A 26129-nucleotide genomic window follows, 5' to 3' on the forward strand; every position below is an offset into this window, starting at 1 on the left:
CTCAGCCCAACCTGCCTCGCAGGGTTGTTGTTGTGGGGCTAAGCTAGAGAGCAGCAGCAGGAGAAGGATGCAAGCCACTCTGAGTCCAGGAGAAGAAAGTGGGATCCCAATTAAATAGGTAAAGTCCCTGCTCAGCCACGAAGCTTATTTTGGGCCTAACCTGCCTCGCAGGGTTGTTGTGAGCAGGACCACCATCCAAACAGAAAAAGCAGCAGAATATCGTTCTAGCAGCTGCATCAGGAGGGTTCTGGGTTGTGGAAACCCATCCCAAGGCATCTAAATGCTCTCCTTGTTTTTCTCCCATAAGAGGAGAGGCAGGAATGAATAAATAAATAAATAAATCCAGCTACCAGACTAGTCAATGGGCCTTCAGAAACTCCAGGCAGCAGGCCATATTCCCCCTGGGCCATCGGTGCACTTTTAAAATCCTGATTGGAATAATCCCTTCCACTAAAGGCTGTTCATATAGACCTCCGAAAGGGAGGGTGACGGACAAGTTAATGAGAGGCTACCTTCAAAGGCGGTCAACCTAGTGTCCCTTCGCTTTCTTTGTTTTCTTCTCTTTTATTCCTATTCTCTTTTCTTTCTTTTCTTTGATTGTTATTACAATGTTGTTCTTATTGTTATTATGATGATAAAAATATAATAATCATTAACAAAACCAACTGTAGCCTGCATGATGGATATTAAATGGCTTAGCTTTATTTGGCAGCTCTGCTTGGCCATGGCCTTCTCTTTAAACCTGAGATAATCTTGGAAGGGATAATGTCATGTTTATTTAAAAGATTTTTAACTTGCTTTTCAGCATGGCACCCTGCCACTTGGCATAACATGCATGGGGTATTGTTGTGATTAAGTCCCGCTGCATGCAAAACAGAGTGAAAGAGAGGAGCAAACCACACCCAATCGATCCTGCAGACATGGCTGAGATCCTGGACATGTGCTTTGTTCGATACTGGAGATGTGTTTTGTTCGTGTCCCTCCCCTCGCCTTCTTAATCGCCTGCTTGCTGTCTGTATTGGGCAAAGAGATGGAATAAAGCTATTTTAGACAGATAAACTCATCAGCATCTCTCTCGTGTCTTCTCATGCATGACCCACCAAAGCCAACAAGATTTATTTTGGGTTGCCAACGGCATGGGCGACAGGCTGAGCCAAACCAGCCAGAGTTTTATGATGGATTTTAAAAAAAAGCAATTGCTAGCAGGAAGTTTGAGCTATAGGATTGATCTCTGAATGGCATAGTAAGAGCAAAGCTCAGAGTTCTGTATTAATTCAGTGCTCCTATTTGCATGTTATCCCAGTGTATGGTGGGGGGGGGGGAATAAGCTGGCTTCACCCCTTGAATTAATTGATTCCATCAGATTTCTGCCACCCAAGTTATCATTTTGCCGCTCACCCTCATGGGTGGGCCTCTGGGCTCGACCAAAACAGAAAAGCAAATCCAAACCCACAAGCCTGAAAGCTGCTCAAAAACAGGAGATTACACGAGTTGAATTATTCAGTCTAAAGTGAGCTGAGTTTCTCCTCTGCAGAAGGAGTTCTGTGAAAACTGAATGTTTTGATGTACTTGCATGCTGTCCAGAGAAATTTGGTTCCTGGGCAATCTAAACATCTCTGGACAATCTAAACATGAGTAAAAGATTCTGAGCTCAGTATTTCCATTGTCTATCAGTGGAAGGTGTTTTTCTCAGCTGAACTGTTGTGCTGAAGGCAGGGGTTGTTTTGAGGGATCAACCCCCCCCCCCAATTTAAATTGTGAATTTCAAAATTCCCAACCCCCGAACTACAGCAAAAGAACAGGACCCTTGAAAGCCTTGCACAGAGTCTTGGGAGGATATGCAAATTAGCACATATATTTTTTGTTCTTACCCTGTTTCATTTCATCCCCCCTCCCCCCAAGTAGAGAGTATTGGAGCCTGTGGGAGGATGGGGCTGTAATCCCACTTGAGCATTGGCCTATTCCTGGAATTAATGGTGTGGGGGACCTTTAGGTGTGTGGGAGTCAGTTTGGACCTGTAGTAACAGGTTTGGCATTGCTGCCCCTTTGGCCCATTCCTAACATTGCCCAAATTAACTTAAGTCACAATCCTATGCATATTTAGACCAAAAAAATCTACAGCTCCTAGCATTCCTTGAAGGAATTTGTATTATTTGTAGGATTTTTTTCTCTCTCTCTCCAAGCCTGCATAGGATTGTATCCCAACATATAAAAGCAGAGGAAGGAGAGATTGCAGAAGCAGGATAGAACAAAAGGTAAATCCCTAGCAGGACATTGCAGCTTTCTTCAAGTTTTGCAATATACACACAGACAGACCAATCTTTCGCTTGTCTTCCAAGCGTTTCTGTAATGCATCAGCTACTCCGGACAAATATGATGGCAAACGGACATGTTACCCACAAGATAGACTTCTGCTATGTCAAATTGCTAGCATTTTGCTTTTCCACCTAGTTAAGCTTTGGGCTGTTTAAATAGTTTAGGAAAACGGATCCAACAGTGCTCCATTTTGGCTGGAGAGAGTCCGAGACTGCCCACAGGTGTGGTTGGGAAACTCTTTGAAAAAGACAGATGTTGGACACTTTTTTTTCTAAAACTGTGAAAAAAGCAACCTCAATCTTAACCACAGTTACTCAGAACTAAGCCCTACAATGGTCAATGCACTGTATTTTGGAGTAAATGTTTTGCATTGAGGCACTACTCATTCTGGGTATGATTCACAAGATGCATGTTGGAGAAGTTGTAGACAGATCCTCACCTTGCACAGGGTAAATAAGCTCAGAACAAAGACGTTTTTACATGCTGGTCCACAATGTGCCTGTATACTAGAAAATAGACAGTAAATTTAATTTCCTCCAGAACCACCTGCTTAATGATAATCGGGGACCTCTGCTGATATTTATATCTTTTCTGTCCTTTCCAGGCGAATGTTTCCCAGCTACAAAGTGAAAGTCACAGGACTCAACCCCAAAACAAAGTACATTCTGTTGATGGATATTGTCCCGTCCGATGATCACAGATACAAATTTGCAGATAACAAATGGTATGAAATGGGAGTGTGGAGGGACAGATCAGGATAAGTGCAAACAGGGGTACTATCCTGCTAACCACTTGAAAGGGTTTCAGAAGTGTTTGAATGTGTGTGCGGAAACAGATGGGGGTGTTAGTAACTGCCTGCCTACTTTCAACTAAATAACCTGTTCTCTTAAAAAAATGAAGCTGGCTAGTCATTCTGGGAGTTGTAGATCCTTTTTCTGTCGAAATGTGGATAGGATTGTACCTTCATGCAGCATTTCTAAATATATTTGCCTGCTCGTAGACCCCTGTCGGACACATTGGAGCTCTTTGTGCATAGGGGTTTGTGTTAATTACCAGCTAAATTGCTCTGGTACCCTGATTGGATAATAAATACTGCCCAGTCTAATTTTGCTGGGGGAGCAGGAGCTGTCAAAGCATATGTGCTTAAAGGGTTAAAAAAAGTTGAAATACAGATGCACCCAGAGCCAAGCCAAAGAAGGCAATTCATCTCCAACGTGGCATGAGAGGCTCTTTCTCTTCATCTAGGAAATGGTGTGTTTCTCTCCAATATATACGTCGAAGTTTCACAATTGAGCACAGGCAGCTGGAGGCGGCTAGGAAACGCAGCTCAGGGTGCTCCGGAGAGAGGCTTCCTTGCTCCGCAGGCCAAAAGCCATGAGGAGCTCCCTGGCAGGAGGGCATGGAGAGCTGCACATAAGCTGCCCTGTGGATCCCCTGGAATGTCTGGTGGCGTAGCAGGATGGTAGTCTGGAAGCATCCCTGAAGTTACTGTGTGGCATCATCAAATAGCTGGAATGGTTTGGCATATGCCCCAACTGGCTGGATATTTACCAAGGATCGCTCTTCCTTGCTGGTCTTGGTAAATCATTTTCCATGTTTTTGGTCTTTGGAAAATGACCTGCCAATTCCAAATTCAGCTCCCTCTCTAGGGTCCGCAGGAGTTAGGTTGGCTGCTCTTTGGAGGCTTAAATGAGGGCTCTTGGAGAAGCCCACAGCCGATTCAGAGGCGTGCGGGTTTCTGTGCCTGACCTGAGCATTCCGCTGCCACAGACCAGCTTTTTCCAAATCACATGGATTCTGCAGTCCTGAAAACTTACACAAAACAAAAAAACCTTTGGTGGAAAGTTTGTGCAAATTTGCACTTGCTCAAAAGCGTATCAGTGCAAGCGCACATTGCATGAGTGGAACGACGTTCTCATTCATTTTTAAAAAATCCGATTCTGTCTGAGTCCAGATAATAGGATGACCCACTCAGAGACTGAGTATGGGTTGCGTGGGGGTTGTCGTTGAATTATGGATGGCAGTGATTGTGAGTATGGAAGAAAGGAAACCACCGCTAATTCAGAATAATTTTCTGGGCGTTCAGAGACGGATCAGCTTCGAGATGGATCAGGGTTGTGAAGGACAAGAATCGAACTGGGAGGGAGAGTTGCTGGGACCGTGCTTCTGTTCTCTTGCCCAGCCATGTGCCACTGATTGGCCGGGCCATTTTTGACTTGAAATAGGCGATTAGGGAGGGTTAACCGGCTGCGGAGGAAAATTAAAAAGTATGCATCATGTTGCTTTTGGTTAGGTCAGTGACAGGAAAAGCGGAACCTGCCATGCCGGGGAGATTATACGTCCACCCTGACTCGCCAGCTACTGGGGCGCACTGGATGCGGCAGCTGGTTTCCTTCCAAAAGCTCAAGCTGACGAACAATCATCTCGATCCATTTGGCCATGTAAGTACCTGGCGGATTCAATTGCATCTTGGCGGGTGCAGACTGACCTTGGACCTCTCTTCAAGGAAACACTTGCCTTTCCAACGGGGCTCCCACTGCAAGACGGATACACTTGGCCGCTAGTCCAGGTTTGGGAGTGCATCCATAGTTTAAAACAAAGCCCATAACATCATATCCATACATTGGATCTGTTCCACGTGAAGGTTTCCTTCTGGGCACGTACAGCATACCGGTGTTCTCGGCCACGTAACTGCAACTACATTTCAACTCGGGATAAGGACTCTGCATGACTCTGGTGCACCCACAACTGGAGTGCTGTGTCCACTTCTGGGATCCATATTATAGGAGAGACATAACCAGGTTAGAATCGGTTCAGCGCAGGGTCACAGGAATGGTAGCCGGGTTGGGAGGGATGCCATATGAGGAGAGATGCGGGGAACTGGGTCTTTTCAGCCTTGAGGGAGGAGACTACGAGGGGATCATCTAGCAACTTATCGGTATGAGAGGGGATGTCATGTGGAGAAGGACCATGGGCTGTTCTTCCCTGCTGTGGGGCAGGACGTGTTCCAATGGGGCAGAGCTCAAGGAACCAGGCTTCAGGTTGGATATCAGGAAGTACTTCCCGATGGTTAGGACCCCTAGGATATGGAATGAGCTTCCAAGGGAGGTGGTGGAGGCCCCATCAGGGAGGGTGTTCAGGGAAAAGATGGGATGACCACATGTTGGGGATTACATGAGTGGAGCTGGCTGGAGCTGGGGGTCAGACTAGATGGCCCAGAAGCCCCCTTCTGACTTGCTTTGTTTCTATGACTTCCCACCACGCCACACTTCAACAGCAGGTGCTTTTTCAGAAATTTGGGACCATGGACCTACAAAATAGGGTGGTTGGTTTTCAGTTGGTGCTACATTAGATTTGGGCTGGGGAACTTGTGCTCTCTGAGCTGGATGGATCTCTCAGCCTATCAGGGATTCCCTGGCCCATAGGACACAGATTTGCATAAAATCCATGCATGCTTATTTATAGCTATGTGTGCAACTTTAGAAGTCATGACTAGCATTTATTTAAATTCCACAGGAGGCAAAGCCAGCAAATTGATTTCTCCTTCAAATTAAAATGATGTAATGTATCATCAAATGCCAGTCAGATCCTCTCACATTAATGAAACGATATTCCCACTAAGCTTAATTGCTGTGCAAATGAAGCTGGGGGGGGGGGTGGGCTTTGCAGCTGTACCTACCCTTGAAGATTTCCCCCGTGTGGCAATTCAGCTGAGAAAAAATGGCCTTCCATCAGTACCAGTGGATGCTCAGAGCTCTGGAATGGATGCAAAGAGCCGTCCCTTGCTACTCCCCTGCTTAGTTTTATTTGGCTTTCCAGATCCTGTGGACGCCTTCTTGTTCTTCAAACTGCCCCTCTGCAAAAAGATATACAACAATTTAAAATAGAATAAAAAGATTTTAAAAGCCAACGGCCTTTAAAAATAAAGGGTGGTCAACCAAGGTACACCCTCCTGAAATAAATGTTTTTAGGAGACATCAACCTCACCTTTAGTGGCAGGGGATTTCATGAAGAGAAGGTTCTGCTCCACACTGAAGGTTCTGCTCCAGGTGGACTCCAGGTGGGTCACAGGTCTGTGTAGAACCACTAGGGCCATATCCTCTGTGACCAGGCAGACTGGTATGGGAGAAGGTCCCCTGCTAGGTATCCAGCTGCCAAGCTTGATCTTCTGCTTCATGAGAGATGGACAGGTAGGGAAGGAAGGAAGTGGAACAGGGAAAGAACAATCATTGCAGCGCTTCAAATGCCTCTCACGCTTGGCCGTGGTTCCACCTGGCCAATGATAATTTATTTATATTTATTGCATTTTTACCCTGCATCATTAGCCACAGGGGTCCCTGTAAGAAAAACATTCCCCTACCCAGCCTTGAGAAATGGATTTCCAGCAGACCAAAACAGAGGTTTCAGTGGAGTTGTTTTGAAACTGTCGAAATCTATACACGCAAAGAGAGTTAAGGAAATACTAGAAAGATATGAAAAGAAGCATCACTTTACTTGCAGAATCACATTTGACGTCTCTGTTCAGTTGGAAAGCCAAGGAAGGAGGGCTGGCCCGATGGCAGGCTGGCCCGATTTCCTTGGCTTGTTGCAGAGAAGCAGAATAGAACGCATTCTGTTGAAAACTGACATTATGTGCATTCTAAGATTTATGGAATAGAAAGCCTACAATATAGACAGAACATGCAGAATTGTTATTTTCTGTGTTAATTTTCCTTATAAAGAAGGAACTTTCGGATGTTCTCCTGATGTTCCCATGGACCCCCAGTCCTATACTTCTCCCTCTGTCCCTCACACTCAGGCTTTTTCTGCATTCTCATTGTCCACAGTCGTTTATTAAGATATTCTTTTGTCCACTTGGCCGTGAAGCTCACTGGTTGCCTTTGGGCCAGTCAGTCACACTCAGACTAGCCTACCTCACAGGGGGGTCGTTGCTGTGCAGATAAAATGGGGCTGTGCAAGCTGCCTTGGGGTTCCTCAGAAGAGGAAGAAAGGTGAGATACAAATGCAATGCAGATGATGATAGATCAATGGGTTTACCTGCTAGACATTTTATAAGGGCTGCAGGATATACCTGCTGCTTCATGAACCTTTCTTCCCGTAGTCTTTTTTTTTTTCTTTTTTCTGAAACCAAACGCCCTCTTCTCCCCTGCCCATATATCCATGTTTACAAATAGGTCTGCTTTCTAGGAAAGGAGGGGGTCTCAGATGTTCAAAGAAGCATACAGGCATGTGTGGGTGCAGACACGTACCTTTTTCCCTTGGGCCAAGTCCCCGTTCTTTTTGGAACCCGGCCCTGTGCCTGATTAGCAAGGAGGCCTTGCCGAGGCCGACGGCTGAAACGACGCCGAGCCAGGCGATGTGGGCCAGGAGGGGGTCTGCTCGTGCACCACGTTGGACTCACCGCGAGGGAAGGGTGCGTCGGATGCGCACTGGTGGCCGTCGCGCCCTGTCAACAGTTGGCTCCGGTGCAGCCGTGCTCGCGAAGTGACGCTTGTCTCAGGCACGTGCGGGGAGATGTGAACTGAAAAGGGAGACAGCCGGGCCTTGTAAGCAGGGCCTGTACAACGTGCTGAATGATTGAGCATCCTCGAACGAAGTGGAGCCCGGTGCAGGTTAGCGCTCAGATTAATCTTGATGCCTGGCAGAAGGCTACCCCGCTTTCCCCCAAGAAAAAAATACAAAGGACCCTCCAACAGGAAGAGCTTAATCCCAGCCATTCCCCACCTGGACTGATCCCCAGAACGGCTTTGTTTTTCAGGATCAGGACTTGTGCTGGGGAACATGTGATGTAAAGGGGGAAGGAGCTAATCTGGGCAGCCCTGATGCAAAAGAGGACTGACCCTGTGCACTTTTAAGAACTGTGCAGAAAATGGCCTTCAGGCTTGCTCATGTCTCTGCACAACTGCAGAAAGTGTGCACCCCCCATTGCACATGGCGGCCGAATGAACGGGTCTCCCTCTCTTTCTCTCCCTCCCTCCCTCCCTCCCTCCCTCCCACTGATAAAGTCATGCGCTATCCCTGGAGACGTGGAACCGGGCAAAATGACGGGTGCTCCACCTCTGCGGCCTTCCTCGGAGTGCCAACCCCACGAGAGGTCCTGGAGGTGGTAGCTAGGGGAGGGCCTTCTCTGTGGTGGCCCCCATCTTTGGACAGCCTCCCTGCTGTGTCTTGCCTGGTGCCAAGCTCGCTGTTTTTTCAGCACCAGGTCAAGACCTCCCTCTTTGTGGAGGTCTTCAAAGATCTCCTTGGTCATCCAGGGGCCTGAGGGGGTCATCTTGATTCTATGGCTCCTTGCTGGGCCTTTTAATTTTTTTGTTATATTTTAAGCTATTTTAAATTCTATTAACATGGTTGATCTATGTTATTTGGGTTGTATTGTTCAGCTGTAAACCTGCCAGAGAGATTTGGCTTTGGGACCGTATAGAAATGAGTAACAACAACAATGGGGGGATGATGATGATGATGATTTCTGGGGTGCCCTGAGTCTCACATCCTGTGGCCCTTTTGCAACACCCCTCGTCACTGGCTGTGCCCTTTGGGGTCAATGGGATTTGTAGTCCACCAATGTTGAAGGGGAAGCAGGTTTCCCATCCCTGTTTACAGATGAACAAGGCATGCCTCCCTCCATCTATGCAAATAAAGCCACACTGAAGGGGTCAGAGTGCAGCCTTCTCCAACCCGGGACTCTCCAGAAATTTTGGACTTCAACTCCTATCAGCCCCAGCTGGCATGGCCAATGCTCAAGAACCCTGGGAGATGCAGTCAAAAACTTCTGCGGGAGCTCATCCTGCTCCCTTTCTTGGCTGGCTTCCAGGCTTTTGTGCTGTTTTCTCCCAGGTTGCAATGCCATTATGTTTATTTTTTTTGTGGGGGGGTATTTTTTTACCCTCAGCCCTTCCCATCGCTAGAATGTATCTCCTAAGAGCCTCCAAAACGGAATGTGGCCCTTGGGCTGAAAGTGTAGGAGCCGTCCTTCCGGGCATTGGGTGTGTTCCGCACAGGAATCTCTGTTTCTTTGCTGGATATTTCCCATCCCCTTCCTTCTTTCCAAACTTAAAACACAATTAAGGATAGCCCTCAGTGGGCCTGCAGCTCCTCAGATCTGCCTGAACTACAGTTCCCATCAGCCCCAGCCAGCACAGCTGAAGGTCAAGGGTATTGAGGATTGTATATAAGGAACATCTCAAGAGCCTTCCATTCCTCATCTCAGGGTAGCAGATGAAGCCACAACTGTGATGCCTTCATGACATCAAGCCCATCTGGCTGGGGACGTGGTGGATGTCCCGTTTCTTTGGGTCTGAGCTGTCAGGGAGTCTCAGAGCTCTGGAATCTGCCTCCCTCCATTTACTCTGAGAAAACCCTAATCAAGTATAATTATTCAAGGAAACATGGAATAATGTCAGTTCACGGAAATTATTCAAGGAGATGTGGAGGCATGCCAGTTTTCTTGGTGCTGCAGCCATGGTCTAGCCCAGATCCTGCTTCTCCGTCCACCAGGGGACTTTTCCGATGAGATTAAAAGGTGTCTTTAGCTGCCACATGTGACTGAAGGCAGGCAATTAATGTAGGTGTAGTGATCCAGCCAGCTAGAATAATATTTTTCCCAAATCAAATTCCTTTAGGCACCACAAATATTTTGCGACCTGACCCCCTGTAAACTACATTAACTTCCAACTGAAACAGAATATTGAGACTATGAAATTGGACATCTGTCCTGGAGTACATGCTTTTCCCACTTGGAATGATTCTCTGGAATGATACTCAACTATGTATTTTCATTTTTAATTTTAAAAAATCAGAAACAGAATTGAGGTTGGAATATACAACTGGCATGCATCCAGCACGCCTGATGCCGAACAGTGGTTGAGTGGAGGAGATGGATGGGTTATTTATTCATTACATCTTTATAGTGCCCGATGGCCAAAGTTCTCTCAGTGGTTCAAAAAGTAGAACTTGAAGCCATAAAATACGACAGAGCAAAGTGCAAAAAAACCTTCCATTTAGAAGAGAATAAATCTGAAGTAAAAACCAGAGTAAAAGCTACCATCAGTGCAAAGATCTCAAAACATGTGGAGGGAGCAATCCTATATATGCTTAGACAGAAGCGTAGGATAGAGGCCCTGCTACTTTTCCTTGTCTAAACGTGTCTAAAACATTAAGGATTTGGCCCTAATACTGTTCTTTTTTTAAACTGGGCGACCGAGAAGCCTGGAGTGGAGGGTCAGAATTTTCACTTTGTGCGATGGCTGTGTTTAGATAAGCTGCTCTGGGGAAGGCATCCCACAGCCTGTGGAATAATAAACATGTTGCAAATGAGTCAATTCCCATTGTGTGTGTGTGCACACACACACGTGCAAGCGCACATGGCCATTGGCACTCACATGGAGTCAGCTGGTGGGAAAACTGTATATAAAGGTAGAAGTGTGGAAATTTATACCGCTTTTAGTGTTAATATATTGTATCTTATAGATACAATGATAGTTGAATAAATACAATAAGTTGAATAAATATAGATACAATAGAGATAGATTATAGATACAATAAGATAAATAAATGAATCTATCTACGGAACAGCTGGCATGAGTAAAAGATTTTAGATATTTTGTATTTTATTTATTTATTTATTTATTTAAACATTTCTATGCCACCCCTTGCCGAAGCCTCGGGGCAGCTCACAACATAGAATAAAATACACAATAAATTAAAACAATAACAATTAAAATATATACATTATAAAATAAATACATTTAGGGTATTTTGACCCTTTCTTCCTTCCTCCTCTGGAAGATAATACAAGCAGAACCAGGCAAACCATAGGCAGCATTCTTCATCCATGGAGGCATGGGTGTACCCCAAACCTTAACTGGGGTAGTGCAGAAGGAGGGGGGCTTTTATGATGTTAGTCCCAACATCCATACATCCATCCATCCATCCTGATCATAGACTTGACAGCTCCCCCCCCCCCGCCCCCGATGTCTGCAAATTATAACAGACCCAAGTTCTTGCAGCATTGGGCAAACCTACAGCCTAATCCTAGGGGTATCTACCCAGATGTAATGCCTGTGGAGTACCATGGGGCTTACTCTCCGGTAAGTGTGTAGAGGGTTGCGCTCCTACTGCAGGTTCCCAAATCCATTTTAATGACCCACCACGGTTCCTGGTGAGGTACAGAAGAGATGTGAAGAGAAACATGGAGCAAAGCCTGGAGGGCAATTGTAGGGAATCCATAGATGCTGAGCTGGGCAGAATTAACTAAGGGTGGCAGGCAGGCAACATCCCCTCCTGAGAACTTCTTTGAGGAGGTACAGATTCTCTGAGGTTCTATCATGCACTTATTTATTATTTAGCAGATTTATACTCCACCTTTTTTTTCTCAGTTATACCGTTCTCTTCCTGCTGCGCTCCATCTTATCCCTGCAACAACAACCCTGTGAGGTAGGCTGGGCTGAGAGTCTGCGCCTGGCCCAAAGTCACCCAGCTGGTTCCATGGCTAAGTGGGGACTAGAACCCAGAGCTTTTGAGTCCCAGTCCCACATTCTTAACCATTATATCACACTGGCTCTCAGTGTGGTGAAAACAAAAAATATCTGTTTTTTCTTAATGCAGCGAACACGTCTTATCAATTTACGGTGCACATTTTGGATAGAAGGTTTAAGAAAAGATAGGGATGGCACTCTGACTAGGAAGGTTAAATTTATTCCATCTGTATTTCACGGATTGTCTGGCACTTTTCATTCTCTCATCTATTTGTTGATGAAAGTCTATTTTTTTTCACTTGTCTTCATGTGAATTCATGCAAAGTTGTCCTCCTGAAAAGCACAAAAATGAGTATTTTCATGCTTTTGCCTATAGGAAGGAATGAATGCTTTTGGTTGGCATTTCATCTTTTTCTTTGTGTGGGGAATAATTAAAAAGGCACACAAGCCTGCCGAATCTGTGAGACCTGGGAAAAGCAAACCTACTATGCATTCTTTGGATTGGATTCACAGAAATCCGTACCAATTTGACTTTGTTCTGGATTTTCCTATCCTCTCTATGTCTGAATAGCATATTTGGATAGACATCATACTTGCTGGAAACAATTGGTGAATGCTTGCACTTATTTTTCCTTGTCGTGCATGGCTTGGCTTGACATGCACTGGAAATTCAGCACTTTATTGGAGGGAAGGGACCCATCTGCATGTAAATTGCTTTCTGCCTCAGACACACAGTAGCCTGGCCTGCCCAAGAAGGGTTTTGTGGGTCTGAATTTGAGGGAACATGCAATGTAACAGAGGTATGCCTCTGAGCATGTGCAGAATCCCTTTCCTTGTCCCACAGCTCCAGCTAGCAAAGTCACTTGTCTTTTAAGCAGACTGTGAACTCCCACAAAACCATTTGGAAAAAGGAGAGGAGAAAAAATAGTAGTTTATCTTTGCTGGTGGCTTATCAGCACTGTATGAAAACAGGGTTGGTCCATCAATCCATCAGTCCTTGTGAGGTGTGTCTCCTCCACAGGGGACCTCTGTCTTTCTGAGTGATGTATATTTCATTTTCAGATGCTGGGGAAGAATAGCAGGGGTTAATTTTTCCTAAAACGCTTGCTAAGATTCACAGGAGAGAGTCAGCTTCTATGTGATTTCATTAAGTTTAGTTTTCTACAACGCTGCTAGCAAAACCCTGGAGTTATTATTCTGGCCAGTAACAGAGAGAATTCGCATGCTCAATCCAGTGGCGGATGGTCAGTTCCAAAGAGCAAGCACCCCTCTACCGTCCCCATAACCAGGGCCCCAGGGAGAGACCCAAAATGCAGGCAGCTGAGCTGGTCCGTATCAGCAAGCCAGGTCTGGCAACTCCCTTCTCCCCCGGGATCAGGGCACTGGCCGAGGGAATGGGTCTTTGCTGCCCAATGGGGTCCACAGCATCCTCAAACACGCTGCAGGAAGATAAGGAGTGAGGTGTCATTGCTGAAAAACTCAGAGCCCTGGTACTGCAAGGATTGCAGTGGAAGTCTTGGAAGGGCAGCAGCTGGTTTTAGCTTGCCTCCTCCTCCTCTGGGCCGCGTCCTTAAGCCGGCCAGAAAGTAGGCAGAGGTTCTCTGTATGCCCACCAACTCACTCAAAAGCCGCGCAGCCTCAGCTGAGAGACGGGCCATGATGCAGGGTTGTGCTTGGTGTCCTGCACCCAGATTCCTCCTTGACGTTTTCGACTTCAGCTCGCATCAGAACCAGCCAGCACAGCTGAGGGGCAAGGATGCTGGGAGTGGTAGTCAAGGGTGTACCTAGCTGCATAGCCCCATCCCCTCTTCATAGCACGATCCTGGAAGGGTTTTTTTCCCCCTTGATGATGGAATTTGGGGAGCTGGCTTGTCGGCATTGGCTACCTGTGGTTCTCCCCTCCCTCCCTCCGTGTGTGTGTGTTCACAGGCCCTACTTCTGAGTAGGCACATAGAAGATTGTGCTGTGAGGCCCCGATCCTATGCACACTTCCCTGGCGCTGCCCTGCGACGCCTCTCACTTCCGCCCAGGCACGCTGCAGCGCTGTGCCCGCTTCCCTGGGAGTAAGCCTCCGCGAGGGGGTGAGCCGCCGCTTCAGGCAGGCCCGTGGCGGATCGGGCCGCCGCGGCGCGGCTCGGCGCTCTCTCGCAGACTCCCGTCCGCGCGGGGGGGGGGGGGGCTTGTGCGTCCCGCCCGAGGGCTGGCGGCGGGAGGGGCGGCTGCGTGCAGAGGGCAAAGGGGCGCTGCGAGACGCCCCTCGCCTCCGCCCGGCGCCCCCCCGCCAACGGCGGCTGCCTCCGCAACAATGGCAAGCGAGGGGGCGCCGAGGCCGCCTCTCCCTCAGAGCCGCGCTAATGAAATTAAGGACCATTAGATCGTTCCCCGCGGATGTCTGCGGCTCTCCCGCATGTCAGAGCAATTTGGCTAAACCCCGGGGACGAGCATGGCTTGCCTTCGGCGCGGACGCCCCGGGGCCCCTGGCTGGCGCGGGCCCGGCGGGGCGGCCCGAGTCTCCCTGTCGCCAGCCTCCGCGGCCAGCCATTGTCCGGGGAGAGCGGAGGCGGACGGGCGCTTCCCATCCGCCCCCCCGCCCCCCCCGGGGAGTAGTCTCGTGGGAAGGAGCCCCAGGGGCGCGGGGGGGGGGGCCCGGGGGGCCCCCCCCCCCCCCCCCCGGGAAGGAGGGGTGGCAAGTTGGGGAGTTCCTCGACCCAGACCCCCCCCATTGATGTCCCTGTAAAGAGAGGGGGTTTGGAGACAAGGTGGGGTGAGGCACCCCCGAGCATTCCTCAGTCCAAGTCTCTGTCCATCACTGCCACTTTTTGGCCTTACACGATGACTGTTCTTATCACTCCTTTGGCTTTTGTGGGACACTGTGGGCGACGCAGAGAGAGAGCCAGGCCAGCATCGCAGCAGCTGCAGTTCAGTACTTCTTGAGGAAGGGCTGAAAAGGGACGAATGAAGCAGGGAGAGGCAAAACCCAATGCAAGCTGGGACAGAGCGGAGGCCCAGGATTCCAGTATGCCGGCTGGGGCATGCTGGGAATTTCAGGCCTTTATCCTGTCTCAACTTGCGTAGAATCACGTCTTTAGAAGCCTACGCAAAGTCACAGACAGTTCTGGGGACAGAACGGCACTCATGCAGAAGTCGGTTATGTTCAAACCATTAACACCAGCAACACTGGATTTGGAGTGGGGGCCCGATTCACAGCTACTTGGAGAAAAGCCCCGTTGAGTGCTAGTGAACTTACACTGGAGTAGGTGTGTACAGGATTGCATGGTTTATTTATTTATTTAACTTATACCCTGCATTTATTAGTCCAAAGGACTGCCTAAGCAGATTACAGTAAAACCAGATAAAAACAAAGTAATAACAAAACATAAATATCGAACAACATTAAAACAAAAGCAAACAAAAATGCAAAGCAATACGAAACAATAATACACAATAAGAAGATTTGATAACAGTATGGATACACTAAAGTATGCAATTTCAGCTGAGATTTAGGAGTGGGTAGGTAAAAATAGGTTTTGGGTGCAATCCTGTGCGTATTTAATCAAGAAGCTCTTTTCACTTCCAGCATTTCTCAGGCAAAGTATGGGTTACAGGGTCTCATTCTTTCCTTCTCTCCTTCCATCTTTCCTTCCAAAAATGCTTTGGATTCAGCCCAAAGGAAGCTGAAGTAAAGCACCACAGCTTATGAAAGATGAGATTCTTAGTAGAAATTAAGGAAATGCCTTGCCACCATTTGTGATGAAGTTGCATTCTTGATCATGTTCAAGCTCGTCTCATTGATTATTGACATCCGTGTACCACCGAAGTGGCGAGTTCCATTGGGTTCGTGGCAACCACAAAACCAAACCACCCCCAAATGTAATTAAATCAAATTAAAATGCAACCATGCAAGGTTAAAAATGATGCATGGTTAAATATGTAAGCATTAAAATATATGAAAAGTATCAAAGGACCTGCAGTGAATGTAACAGTAGAAGTTAAATGCCTGCTGGAAGACAACAATTTCTATTTTAATTTCTGGGCATCAGAAGCACAGGGGTATTATTGTTAATTTTGTAGCTGCTGTTGTAAATTTTCAAGGTTTAGGTCCTTCTCTTGGATCTCAAGAAGTTAAATCTTGAGTGGCAATTTCTCCGGATGAATTGAACCCACTCTGGCCAGGTTGATGGGAATCGTAGCCTAACTCATCAGAGGGCACTGGCTGTGATGCCTGCTCCAAAATTAAAGTGTGTGCATGGACTGCAGGGCTGCCAGAAGTAACCCCATAGACGCCAATGGGACTTCTTTCTAAACACACAATACACAGCCGTGTGCCGTGTAGCATCTTGAAGCAGTGCTTGGCATCTGCCTGGTAGCAGATCAGGGATGGGGAACCTGTAGCCCTTCAGCTGCAGCTGGAATCCAGCTCCCATTTGCCCCAGCACCACATTAATGGGCAAGGCTGATGGGGACTGCAGCCCATCAGCAACAGATGGAGGACTGCTGGTAGAAACCATCCGCATTAGCATCTGTATGTGCTTGCAAGTGCTTCTGAGCAGGATCTTGCCATCTCCTGCTATTCTGCAACCTTGCCATTCTGCAGTGAGTCACCAACAGTATTTTAATAGATGGTTATCAGTGAACCTTTGAATTAACTCAGGTTTTAATTGCACGTTGCCTTTGGCTGAAAGGTGACCCATGAATTTGCAAATAAATAATACCAAATTTGCTTCACTTCATTTCAAAAGGTGGAGATGCCTCTGCTCTATTTGGCTAACACTGCACTCCTATGCAGGAACTGAGTTCCACAGCACGTACTCCCACGAAAGTGTAGACAAGTCAGTCCTAGATCAAATCAAGCCACGGTTTTCCCTAGAGGGAACAATGGCTAAACTGAGGTGTCACACTTTGGACACATCACGAGAAGGCAAGACGCCCTGGAGAAGACAATCGTGCCAGGGAAAGTTGAAGGCAGAGGACCAAAGAGAGGACCAAATATGAGATAGATTGACTTCATAAAGGAGAACATTGTGAGAGCTGAGCAGGACCCTCACGGATAGGGTGTTTTGGAGGGCTTTCATTCATAGGGTTGCCATAGGTCACAGATGACTTCACGGCACATAATAACAAAGATGTTTGCACAATCCTGGCATCAGGTTGTTTTATGAAGTCACTGCCTGACTTCCACTTCTATTTTGGGATTCCCAAAAGGCAGGTGGGAAAGCTGGGAGCCGCAGATTTCCTCACAGTCCCAGCCAATGCACAAGCAAACAGCACTCAGAGCATGGCAACGCCTCTCTTGGACTTGTCATGTGGTGGCAACTTGTCATTTTTATTTATTGTTTATTTCATTTCTACACCGCCCATAGAGGAAGCTCTCTGGGTGGTTTACAGCACTCAGAAGTCGATTTCGTGGAATTTATTTCCCAGCAGCCGTGCATGAGTTTGCAATCTTGCAACACATGCGTCTTAAGCGTGTGCTCAGAGGGAGCTGTTCACTTGGAGGGCATAGAGCAGGGTCTCATGAAGGTTGGCCCCAAACTGAGTCCCAGCATGGTTACATAAGTGCGCCCTTCCTCATAAATGCATGAAGGTTCCAGCCGTGGAGAAACCATCTCCATGGTCGCCCCCACCTCCACCTTCATTATCAAATGCTGCCCCCAGTCAGGTCTGGAGGGAGCCAAACTTGTCATCTTTTGAGCAGCTGAATAAACCTTTCCTCTACCTCCAGGTATTTAACACCATATGAGATTGCTTTTACTTGTAGTTGTTTTCCGGGGTCCTGGTCTCTTTTCGGTAAGCATTTTATTGTTTTTGGAGCTGTTTAAAGGGTTTTTCCTGATTTTTATGAAGCGGTATTTTGGGGTCTTAATTTTTGGCATCTGCCGAAACCACTTTGCCATCTGCCGAAACCACTTTGCCTAACCCTCCGTGAAAGAAATTAGGAGGGTAGGTACTCGGAGGAGGGCTTTCTCTGTGGTGGCGCCCAATCTATGGAATGCGCTCCCCAGAGAGGTCCGCCTGGCGCCGCCGTCATTTGTTTTTTGGCGCCAGGCAAAGACCTTTTTATTTAAGTGTCATTTTAATTGTTAACAATAGTTGCTTATTTATCTGGCCAGGGCGACTTCTTTTATATTGTTATTTATTTTATATTGTTAATTTTATATTGTTACTTTTGTATTTTATTGTATTTTATTTTGTGTTGTGAGCCGCCCCGAGGCTTCGGCAAGGGGCGGCATAGAAATGTTTTAATAAATAAAATAAATAAATATTGGGAGGTCAAGGGAAAAAAGTGTTCCTATGCATGTTTGCTCAGAGATAAGTCCCAGCGTACATAATGTATGTGTGAGTGGATCATAATCCCTCAGAACTGTCCCTTGGATTGCATAGCTTGAAATATATGTGGCACCTGTTCTAGAAAATCTTCAGCAGGTGGTGTGCACACACACACCTGAATTTGTGCAATACTGAATGTTGCGGTACTTAGTATGGCACTGCGGTTCAGAAGACCCCGGTTCTAGTCTCACACTCAGCCATGAAGCTAAGCGGGTGACTTTGAGCGGTCGTTGACTCTCAGCCTAGCCTACCTCACAGGGTTGTTGTGAGGATAAACGGGAGAGGAGGGCAACCGTGTAGGCTGCCTCGCTTGAAAAAAGAGGGACCTAAATAGAACAATAAGAGATGAACTCAGTGTGTGCACCTCTTCCTGTAGCTCCTCCACCCATGCTGCCCCTGACAGCTCCCTGCTCTTCTTCCCTTCCAGATCATTCTCAACTCCATGCACAAATACCAGCCCCGGCTCCATATCGTCAAAGCGGACGAGAACAACGGCTTCGGCTCCAAAAACACTGCCTTCTGCACCCACGTCTTTCCGGAGACGGCTTTTATCGCAGTGACCTCCTACCAGAATCACAAGGTAAATGACAGCCGGGCCAGGAAAGAGGCACAACGAAATGCTTTCTTTGTGCCTGGAGCACGGCCGGGGCAGAGAGCCAGGTCAGGCGGAGGCGAGCCTGCAGTCTCCCTGCTCCCCACAACTTTCTGGCTGGCTCATTGTCTGTTGGAGATGGGGTGCATTGCAGAGACCGCGCGTGTGTGTGTGTGTGTGTGTGTGTGTGTGTTGTGGGGAGGAGATAAGAAGATGACCCCTGCCGGGGGGGGTGGGTTTCCCCTTTCCAGAGATGGATGGACTTTTGAATTGACTGGCCAGCATTTTTTCTGAGGAAAGGCATCTAAAGTGCCCCCCCCCCCTTTTTGATCCAGCCGGGAAGCAACTTAATGCAACAGAGACGTCTCAGAGAAAATGCTGTGGCTGTAAAAACGTGGGGTTGTAGAGCTGGCGAGGTCCAGGGATCAGAGTAGCAGCAAGGACGAAGGCCACCCTGCAGTGAATCCCTCTTTGCAGTGAGGGTGGCTGGGTGTGCTAGGCTCATTTGCTCCATCTTCCCCGCCAGCCAGACCGATAAGAGTCCAGTAATGCAAAGTGAAGCATGTATGTTCAGAAGCAAGCCCTTCCCCAGACCTGCAGAACCTGCATCCACGTCTGTGTGCGTGGGATTCCATGCACAATCTTATACATGTCCATTCTAAACACATGAAGCTGCCTTAAACTGTGTCATACGCTTGGCCCATCTAGGCCAGTACTGCCAGCACTGACTGGCTGCAACTTTTCCTCCCTACGTGGAGGGGATCAAACCTGAGACCTATTGCATACAAAGAATGTGCAACTCACCCTTGACTGAGCCATGGCAGGTAGATAGCTGAACAATGCATGAAAAGAATCCATGGTTTGTTGTTTGTAAACTCTGGCCTGTTTGTGGTTTGTTAGGATGGCTACGTGCATAGAACACGGCAGCCTGTGATTCAGTGGCAACCCATGCTCATCCTGTACTCTGGGTTATTGGGTTGTGGGAACCAGGCTGCGCAAGTTATGGCAGCTGAACTGAGAATTCAAAATGCCTACCTAGGGAGAACCTTTGGAATCTTGGAGTGGAATCAGTACCAAAGCCTACTTTAGCAGTTCTCTTTACAACCTTATTCATTTTTCAGAACCTATTCTGGTTTCCCGCCAGTATGTGTTTTTACCAGCCAAACCAAGAAAATAACGGTCAGTTGCCAAGCTTCCGCAGATGCACAAGGCATTCTAACTGCTGCTAGAAGAAGTTTGTACTTTCTTAGACCATTCTTGCATTGCAAGGTAGTCTCTATACCAGACAGGTCAACTCCTTCCAAACCTGAAGAACATAAGGAAAACAATTTGGTGTAAGGTTACCAACTCCATTCTGGCTTAGTTCCTCTGCCTTCCCAAGCAAAACCCCAGTGGGTAGAAGCTGCTCCACATGGGCATTTTTCTTTTCTTGTCAGGAAGAAAACAGTCACATCCACACTCTGCATATGTTCAGAGGCACATGGTCACAAGAACAGCTGTGTTGTCCCATGACAGCGCTTCTCATTTTGGGCTGGGGATTTGGATCTACAGCCGCTCCCACAGTGTGATTCCCTGGAATTTCTCCCCTACGTGGCAGCTAAGGCTGATGAGGGGCAGAGGAAAGCCCCATGGTTTGGCAGTAATGGGCTGCGGGGAACAGACGTGGAGCTGTGGCAAACAGATTTGGAGCTGGAGTCTCGTGAGTCCAGGTGTAACAACACCCCTGCTTCCCCATAACCAGCCCGGTTAAAAGACTGCCACTCCCTGGACCCATCCCATCCCCCTGCCAGTCATTTTTAGTTTCCCAGCTCTTGCGCAATTCCTCCCACCCCAGATTCTAAAAGCTGCACGTGCCACGTCTAAGGTTCAGTTACGGGCAGCAAGACCTGCAAGCTGGAACGGGCAGGTGTTGGGGTCCTTTCACTTTTAGCTTCACGTGCTCATGGAACATGCCCCCGAGAGCTTCTCCAGAAAGGTCTTCAAGCCGAGAGGTTCAGTCCGCCTGTGGGCTCACTCCGTGCCCTGTGCCTGGGAGCTGCGGTCCACCGCTGTGGCCCCTTAGTGACAACAAAAGTGGGGGTCTGACTCTGGCGACATGCAAAGATGCCACGCCTGGCTTCCTCATTACAGGCCTCCCTGTTTGTCCTCCGTGAATCCCTTTGGCGGACAGGTTGGTGGCTTTGCAGCTAGAATACATGAAGCGCTGACTCTTTTGCACATCCTCCTTTCAGATCACCCAGCTCAAGATCGAGAACAACCCTTTTGCAAAAGGATTTCGAGGCAGCGATGATATGGAGCTGCACAGAATGTCCAGGATGCAAAGGTAAGCCCTTCACAGATGTTCTCCAGGAAGACAAAGGTGGACATCTGCTTTCAGCGGTGCCCTCATAGCCCCCCCCCCCCGAGTGCATCTACATGGAGTACCCGAATGGCTTTGCAAGCTGAGCTCTTTGAAAATGGGCCCTGGAACCTTTGCAGCAGGAGCAGGTGGTGCAGTTGTACTACTAACTGGCTGATATCTGTGCCGTCGCCCAGCTCAGTTTGCTCCCGCTGCCCCTGGAGTCGCACTTCACTAGAGTTTCTGTTTCGAAGTGGTGAGCATTCACATGACTGTGATGCATGGCATCCGGTGAAAGTTTTCGGTGTGTTTGTGTGTGTGCAGGCATAAAGCTCCAAAGCAGTGTGAAATGGTAGTTCACACACACGGCTCGCATTGCTGCAGCACCCCCATGCCTATCCATTGTTTGTGGGAAAGATTTATGGGGAAAGCAAACAACAGCATATGTTATATGCATTGTTACAGATTTCCGAGTGGGCCCAGTGACTAGCAATTTATTACAGGTGATAAAATCCAGGAGATGCCCTTCTGGAGCTGATTTCTTCTCGTTCTTTTCCTAGTACACAGTGCTTTCCATTCGCTGTGCATATCTATTGAGGAGAGCATTCAAAGGATACTTATTTATGGGGATTTGGGGGTGGGAACCATGCAGTTCCCCAACAGTTGGTGTCATTATCCAATATGGAATAAGGATGGTGCCATCTTAGCAAACGAGAACCTGCAGGAAATCCATCTGCATGTGGGTTCCCCATATACATCTGGTTGACCAGGCTGGGAACTGAATATGACTAGATAAGCCTTTGGTTTGGTTTGATTTGACACCACCATTAATATGTTCTTACTGGGAGGAAAAGCCAGAGAGAGAGAGAGAGAGAGAGCGTGTGCGCGCGCGCGCGCGCAGATAACCCCTGGAGTCTCTCTCTCCCTGCTCCAGAATACCCATGTGGACTTGAGCTGCTCACATCCAGAATATCTGTTGCACTTGAAAGAGAGCTCCTGGCTTTGGGAACGAAAGGTCCTACTTCTCGAAAGTGACTTTTACAAGCAGTGGGTGCAGGGGTACTATGGCATAATTATCCTTTGTCCCTAAATAGTACTTTTCTCTACTTTCTGGCTGTGTGTATTGAAGAATATTACGTGAGTGACTGGAAAACATGCAGAACATGATGAGTTATGCAGAATCCAGCTACCTGGCAATTTCAGGTCTGGATTGGAGACAAAGAGCATATTTCTAGTACGGCTGTTAAAAGAGTGCAGTATTTCTATCTCCCAATGAAAATTCACCCAGTCCACACCTTTTGCACTAGGTGTGTGCCCAGTGGATTATCTACAACCATTCATGATGCCCAAATGTTTCCACATGTGGTCTTCCTCAAAAATCTATCAAAATGTATTTACAAAAGTGTGTTTGGAGAAAGAACATGTTTTACAAATAATGTATTTGGTTACATGAATACAGACTTTTTTCATGATAAATTAACCGGAAATGAGATGGAGCAGATTTGTCTGTGGCTAGATGTGAAAGTGATAAGGAGTGCAGCTAGCCTGGTTCATCTGGTTTTAGTTTATATTTCTTAGGATATCAGGACAAGCTTTAAAGTCAGAGCTTGATGCCTGCTCGCATCTTTGGGGCTGGAAGGGTACACAAGAGGGAGTTTTCTGGATGCAAGGCAGAGGCTTCCGTATTCAATGTCGCTTGTCCTGGGAGCAAGCCAAGCCAGAATCATGAAAAATCATAATCATTTATTTTACTTCTACACTGCCCCACAGCTGAAGCTCTCTGGGCAGCTTACAACACTCCATAAAAACAGTCAATGAAAATGCAGTAAAGCTATTATAAGAGGGGAAAAATAAAAGTGCTAAAAACAGACAATAGCACAGGATGGCAGAAGAGCTGACTCTGTGAAACATTGGGTGAGTCTCCCCAAGCCCCCCGGTGGCCAAAGAAGTCTCAAGTTCTCAGAGAAAAGGGCTTTCTTGAGGTGGTGCTGAAAAGGCGACAGTTTTGACTCCAGCTGGTCCACTGTGGGGAAATTGTTCCATAGATGGGGGGCCACCACCAAGAGAGTTCCCCCCCCGCCCCTTGCTGCCACTCTCAGTGCTTCCCTTGCAGGGGGCTCTTGGAAGAACGCGCCCGAGGGTGGGAGTAGCACCCAGGGAGGTTTTGGCTGGGAGAGCTGCTCTGGCACCTATCGAGGTCTTAAGCCGTGAGTCAGAGGCCAGCACTTTGAACTGGGACCAGAAGCTGATCGGCAGCCAATGCAAGCCGGTCTTATGCGCTTGGGCCACCAGGTTGCAGTAATTAATCTGACAGCAGCATTCTGCGCCAAATGAAGTTTCTGGATCGTCTTCAAGGGCAGCCCCACACAGAGTACATTGCAGTAACCTGGTGTAGAGATCACCATTGCTATCCCCATCCAGGCAGGGGCACTGCCGGGCCACCAGCCGAAGCTGGCGGAAGATGCTCCAAGCCACCGAGGCCACCTGCGCCTCAAGCGGCAAAGCTGGACTGAGGAGCACCCCAAGCTATGAACCCGCACCTTCAGGGGAGTGTCGGCCCATCTAGAATAGGCTGAACCCGCCATCCAGTCAAAGGACCGCATGACAGCAGCATCTCTGGCTTGTCTGGACCGCGTTTCAGTCTGTTGGCCCTCATCCAGTCCATTCTTGCAACCAGGCACTGGCTTAGCTGTTTTTGTTTAAATCTTCTGTAAGCTGTCCTGAGGCTTGTTGCAAAGGATGGCATAGAAATGTTTAAATTAAATTAAATTAGCCCATCCACAACCTCACCCGCTGATGATGCAAAGGACAAATAGAGCTGCATGGCATCAGCGCACTGTTGGCAATGCATTCCAAAATTAGAAAAATCCTACGTATCTACATACGTTTAGGTGTTGCACTGCACATTTTCCCCCAAGTGTTGCGGTTGCATCACCACAGCCTAGAATTTCGATTTGTTTTTCATACCTTACCACTTTATGCATGTGTTCAGTGGTGCGATACACTCAGGGCTTTTCCGGGGTGGGGGGTTAGGGTTCGGGTGTGCATTTGTTCATCAGCAGGGATGCCGAGATCACCTGCCAGCCGCCTCCGATTCTCTGTCCCCTCAGATCTCCTGCCATCTCCATAGGAGTGAGGAGAAGCCCTTTTCCTCAGCAAAAGGTACCACTCCCTGTGGCTTTGCATTAACAAGGGGGTGATCCTGAACGGGCCATTCAGTCTCATGCATTTTGCAACAGGTCCGTGCTGGCCTAGATGCAAACTGCTGGAATGGGGTTGGGTTTGTTGGTGTGAATCCAGAGAGTAGCAAGCATGTTGACCCTCTCTTATGAGAATGAGGATTCCCATAGTGAGCACCTGCATTTCAATAGTCACCATTACATCCCTGCTCCTAGTTTACCCCTTTATTCTGAATTTTCCATGCAGTCACACACACGGAGATGCATACATGTCTGGGTGTCGCCGGCGAGGGAAACGATCCACCCCGTGTCACATCTTTCTTCCATCTGATTTTCCTTTCTTCTGGGAGCAGTTATGGAAACTCTGAAAGGGCGCAAATATGCTGCTCTCTCTTGCCAGGTCAGCCTGACCCGTGTCCTGGCAGGCTTCAGGACACAACAACTACTGGGTGTCTCTGATTCCGTTTCCTTGCCCTTCAGACAATGTGGTCGCTGCCCCATCTGTGGCTGTCACAGAAGCAGCTTATTGGATGCGGTTCTCTGCCCAGAGGCTGAATTTTCCTTATTGCGGGGCTTGATCAGTTTTACAAATCATTTTCCCAGTTGCCGCAGCACTAATTCCCCTCTCGCAGTCTGCCTGGGACAAAGCTGAGTCTTGTTCTGACGGAGTTACAAACCCATTATCCTTCACCACACAGCCGTAGCCACTAACAGTCCCCCTTTACTAAGCAATACTTCCTGTTTCCTGGCTAAAAAATACCCGAACACTGTGCTTTTGCCCAGGACTGTGGTGGAACAGTTTGCTGAAATGTTCTTAGTGCAGGTCACTGCTCAGATATGGCACGCTGCTGACTTGATTGCTCTGCAGGATTAGATCCCCTGAATTGTTCCTTGGAGATCCACCCAGGATTGTTGTTGCAGAGCAGGCTCTCTGGGCGCGATCTTGCAACCAAGAACGGGTGCCCGAGCCTGCTTTTTTCTTCATTCCCCCAAATTCATTTTGCTTGTGTTATGTAATTTGGTTGTAAGCCCAAGGACAGGGGCTCATTTGGGGAATCTTTGGCTGCCCCTCTAAGAGCCTTTAAAAAACAAAGCAAAACAGAACAGCTTTGGAAAAAAGAAGGACATTTACCAAAGAAATTTACCTATGAAAACATGGGGATCTATCTCATTCTACAGTTTTGGGGCCACCACTGAAAATGCCTTCAGATTCCTAGGGAATGGTGCTGGTTGCAGGACCTTTTCTGGCTGAACACACATGCGTGGCTTGTTCATGGTCTTCCTCCTCTCCATTTTGTCCTTGCTAAGATCCCTGTGAGGTAGGTTAGGCTAAGAGTCACTGACTGGTCCCAGGTCAGCCAGGGAGCGTCATGCTTAATGGGGGGCCTAGAACCCAGATCTCTGACTCCCAGTCTAACACTCTAACCACTAGGCAACACTGGCTCTGCACGGCAGACATTATGTTAAAGTCTTTCATAATCTCTGAAATGTTGCAGCTGCTACTGCTGCTGTTTTGACTAGGCTTGTGGGGAACGCAGGACAAATTCCCCCCCCCCCCCCAGGTGTGAGGATGTAAGTATCACTTTGGGTTGAATAGCCTCCTCCCGCACTTCAGTTGACATCTGGCATATCTTTTCATGGTGGGGTAGCTAAGAGGACACGATCAGTCATTAATCTCATCAGTTATTCAATTGAAACTGATACCATTTATCACCTCAGCTTTTTTTTAATTGCCTCTTTTAAAAAATTCAAAGCAGGATCGACTGGAACGTATTCAGACCGATTCTGTCTCTGCAAAAACGATGCAGCACAAGCTCAGTCTGATGGCGAAAGCGCCTAAATGGCGGGCATTTTGCCGGAAGCAGAACCCGAAACGAGACCCGATTGTGAACAGGTGGCCC

At 47.8% G+C, this 26129-nt stretch overlaps 1 protein-coding gene across 5 annotated transcripts in view; it reads left to right on the plus strand.

Moving 5' to 3' along the window:
- Positions 1 to 26129, plus strand: part of TBX5 (T-box transcription factor 5) — a 55102-nt gene that overhangs the window by 17511 nt on the left and 11462 nt on the right. For all 5 annotated transcript variants that reach the window (XM_044448945.1, XM_044448944.1, XM_044448948.1 and 2 more), the window contains 4 exons: positions 2921 to 3040; positions 4610 to 4757; positions 18547 to 18699; positions 20943 to 21034. In XM_044448945.1, coding sequence (XP_044304880.1) covers positions 2921 to 3040; positions 4610 to 4757; positions 18547 to 18699; positions 20943 to 21034 — 513 coding nt within the window. The remainder of the gene's footprint in view (positions 1 to 2920; positions 3041 to 4609; positions 4758 to 18546; positions 18700 to 20942; positions 21035 to 26129) is intronic.

This window comes from Varanus komodoensis, unplaced genomic scaffold (genome assembly GCF_004798865.1).
Source record: "Varanus komodoensis strain SLA01 unplaced genomic scaffold, ASM479886v1 scaffold56, whole genome shotgun sequence".
NCBI classification, from domain to species: domain Eukaryota; kingdom Metazoa; phylum Chordata; class Lepidosauria; order Squamata; family Varanidae; genus Varanus; species Varanus komodoensis.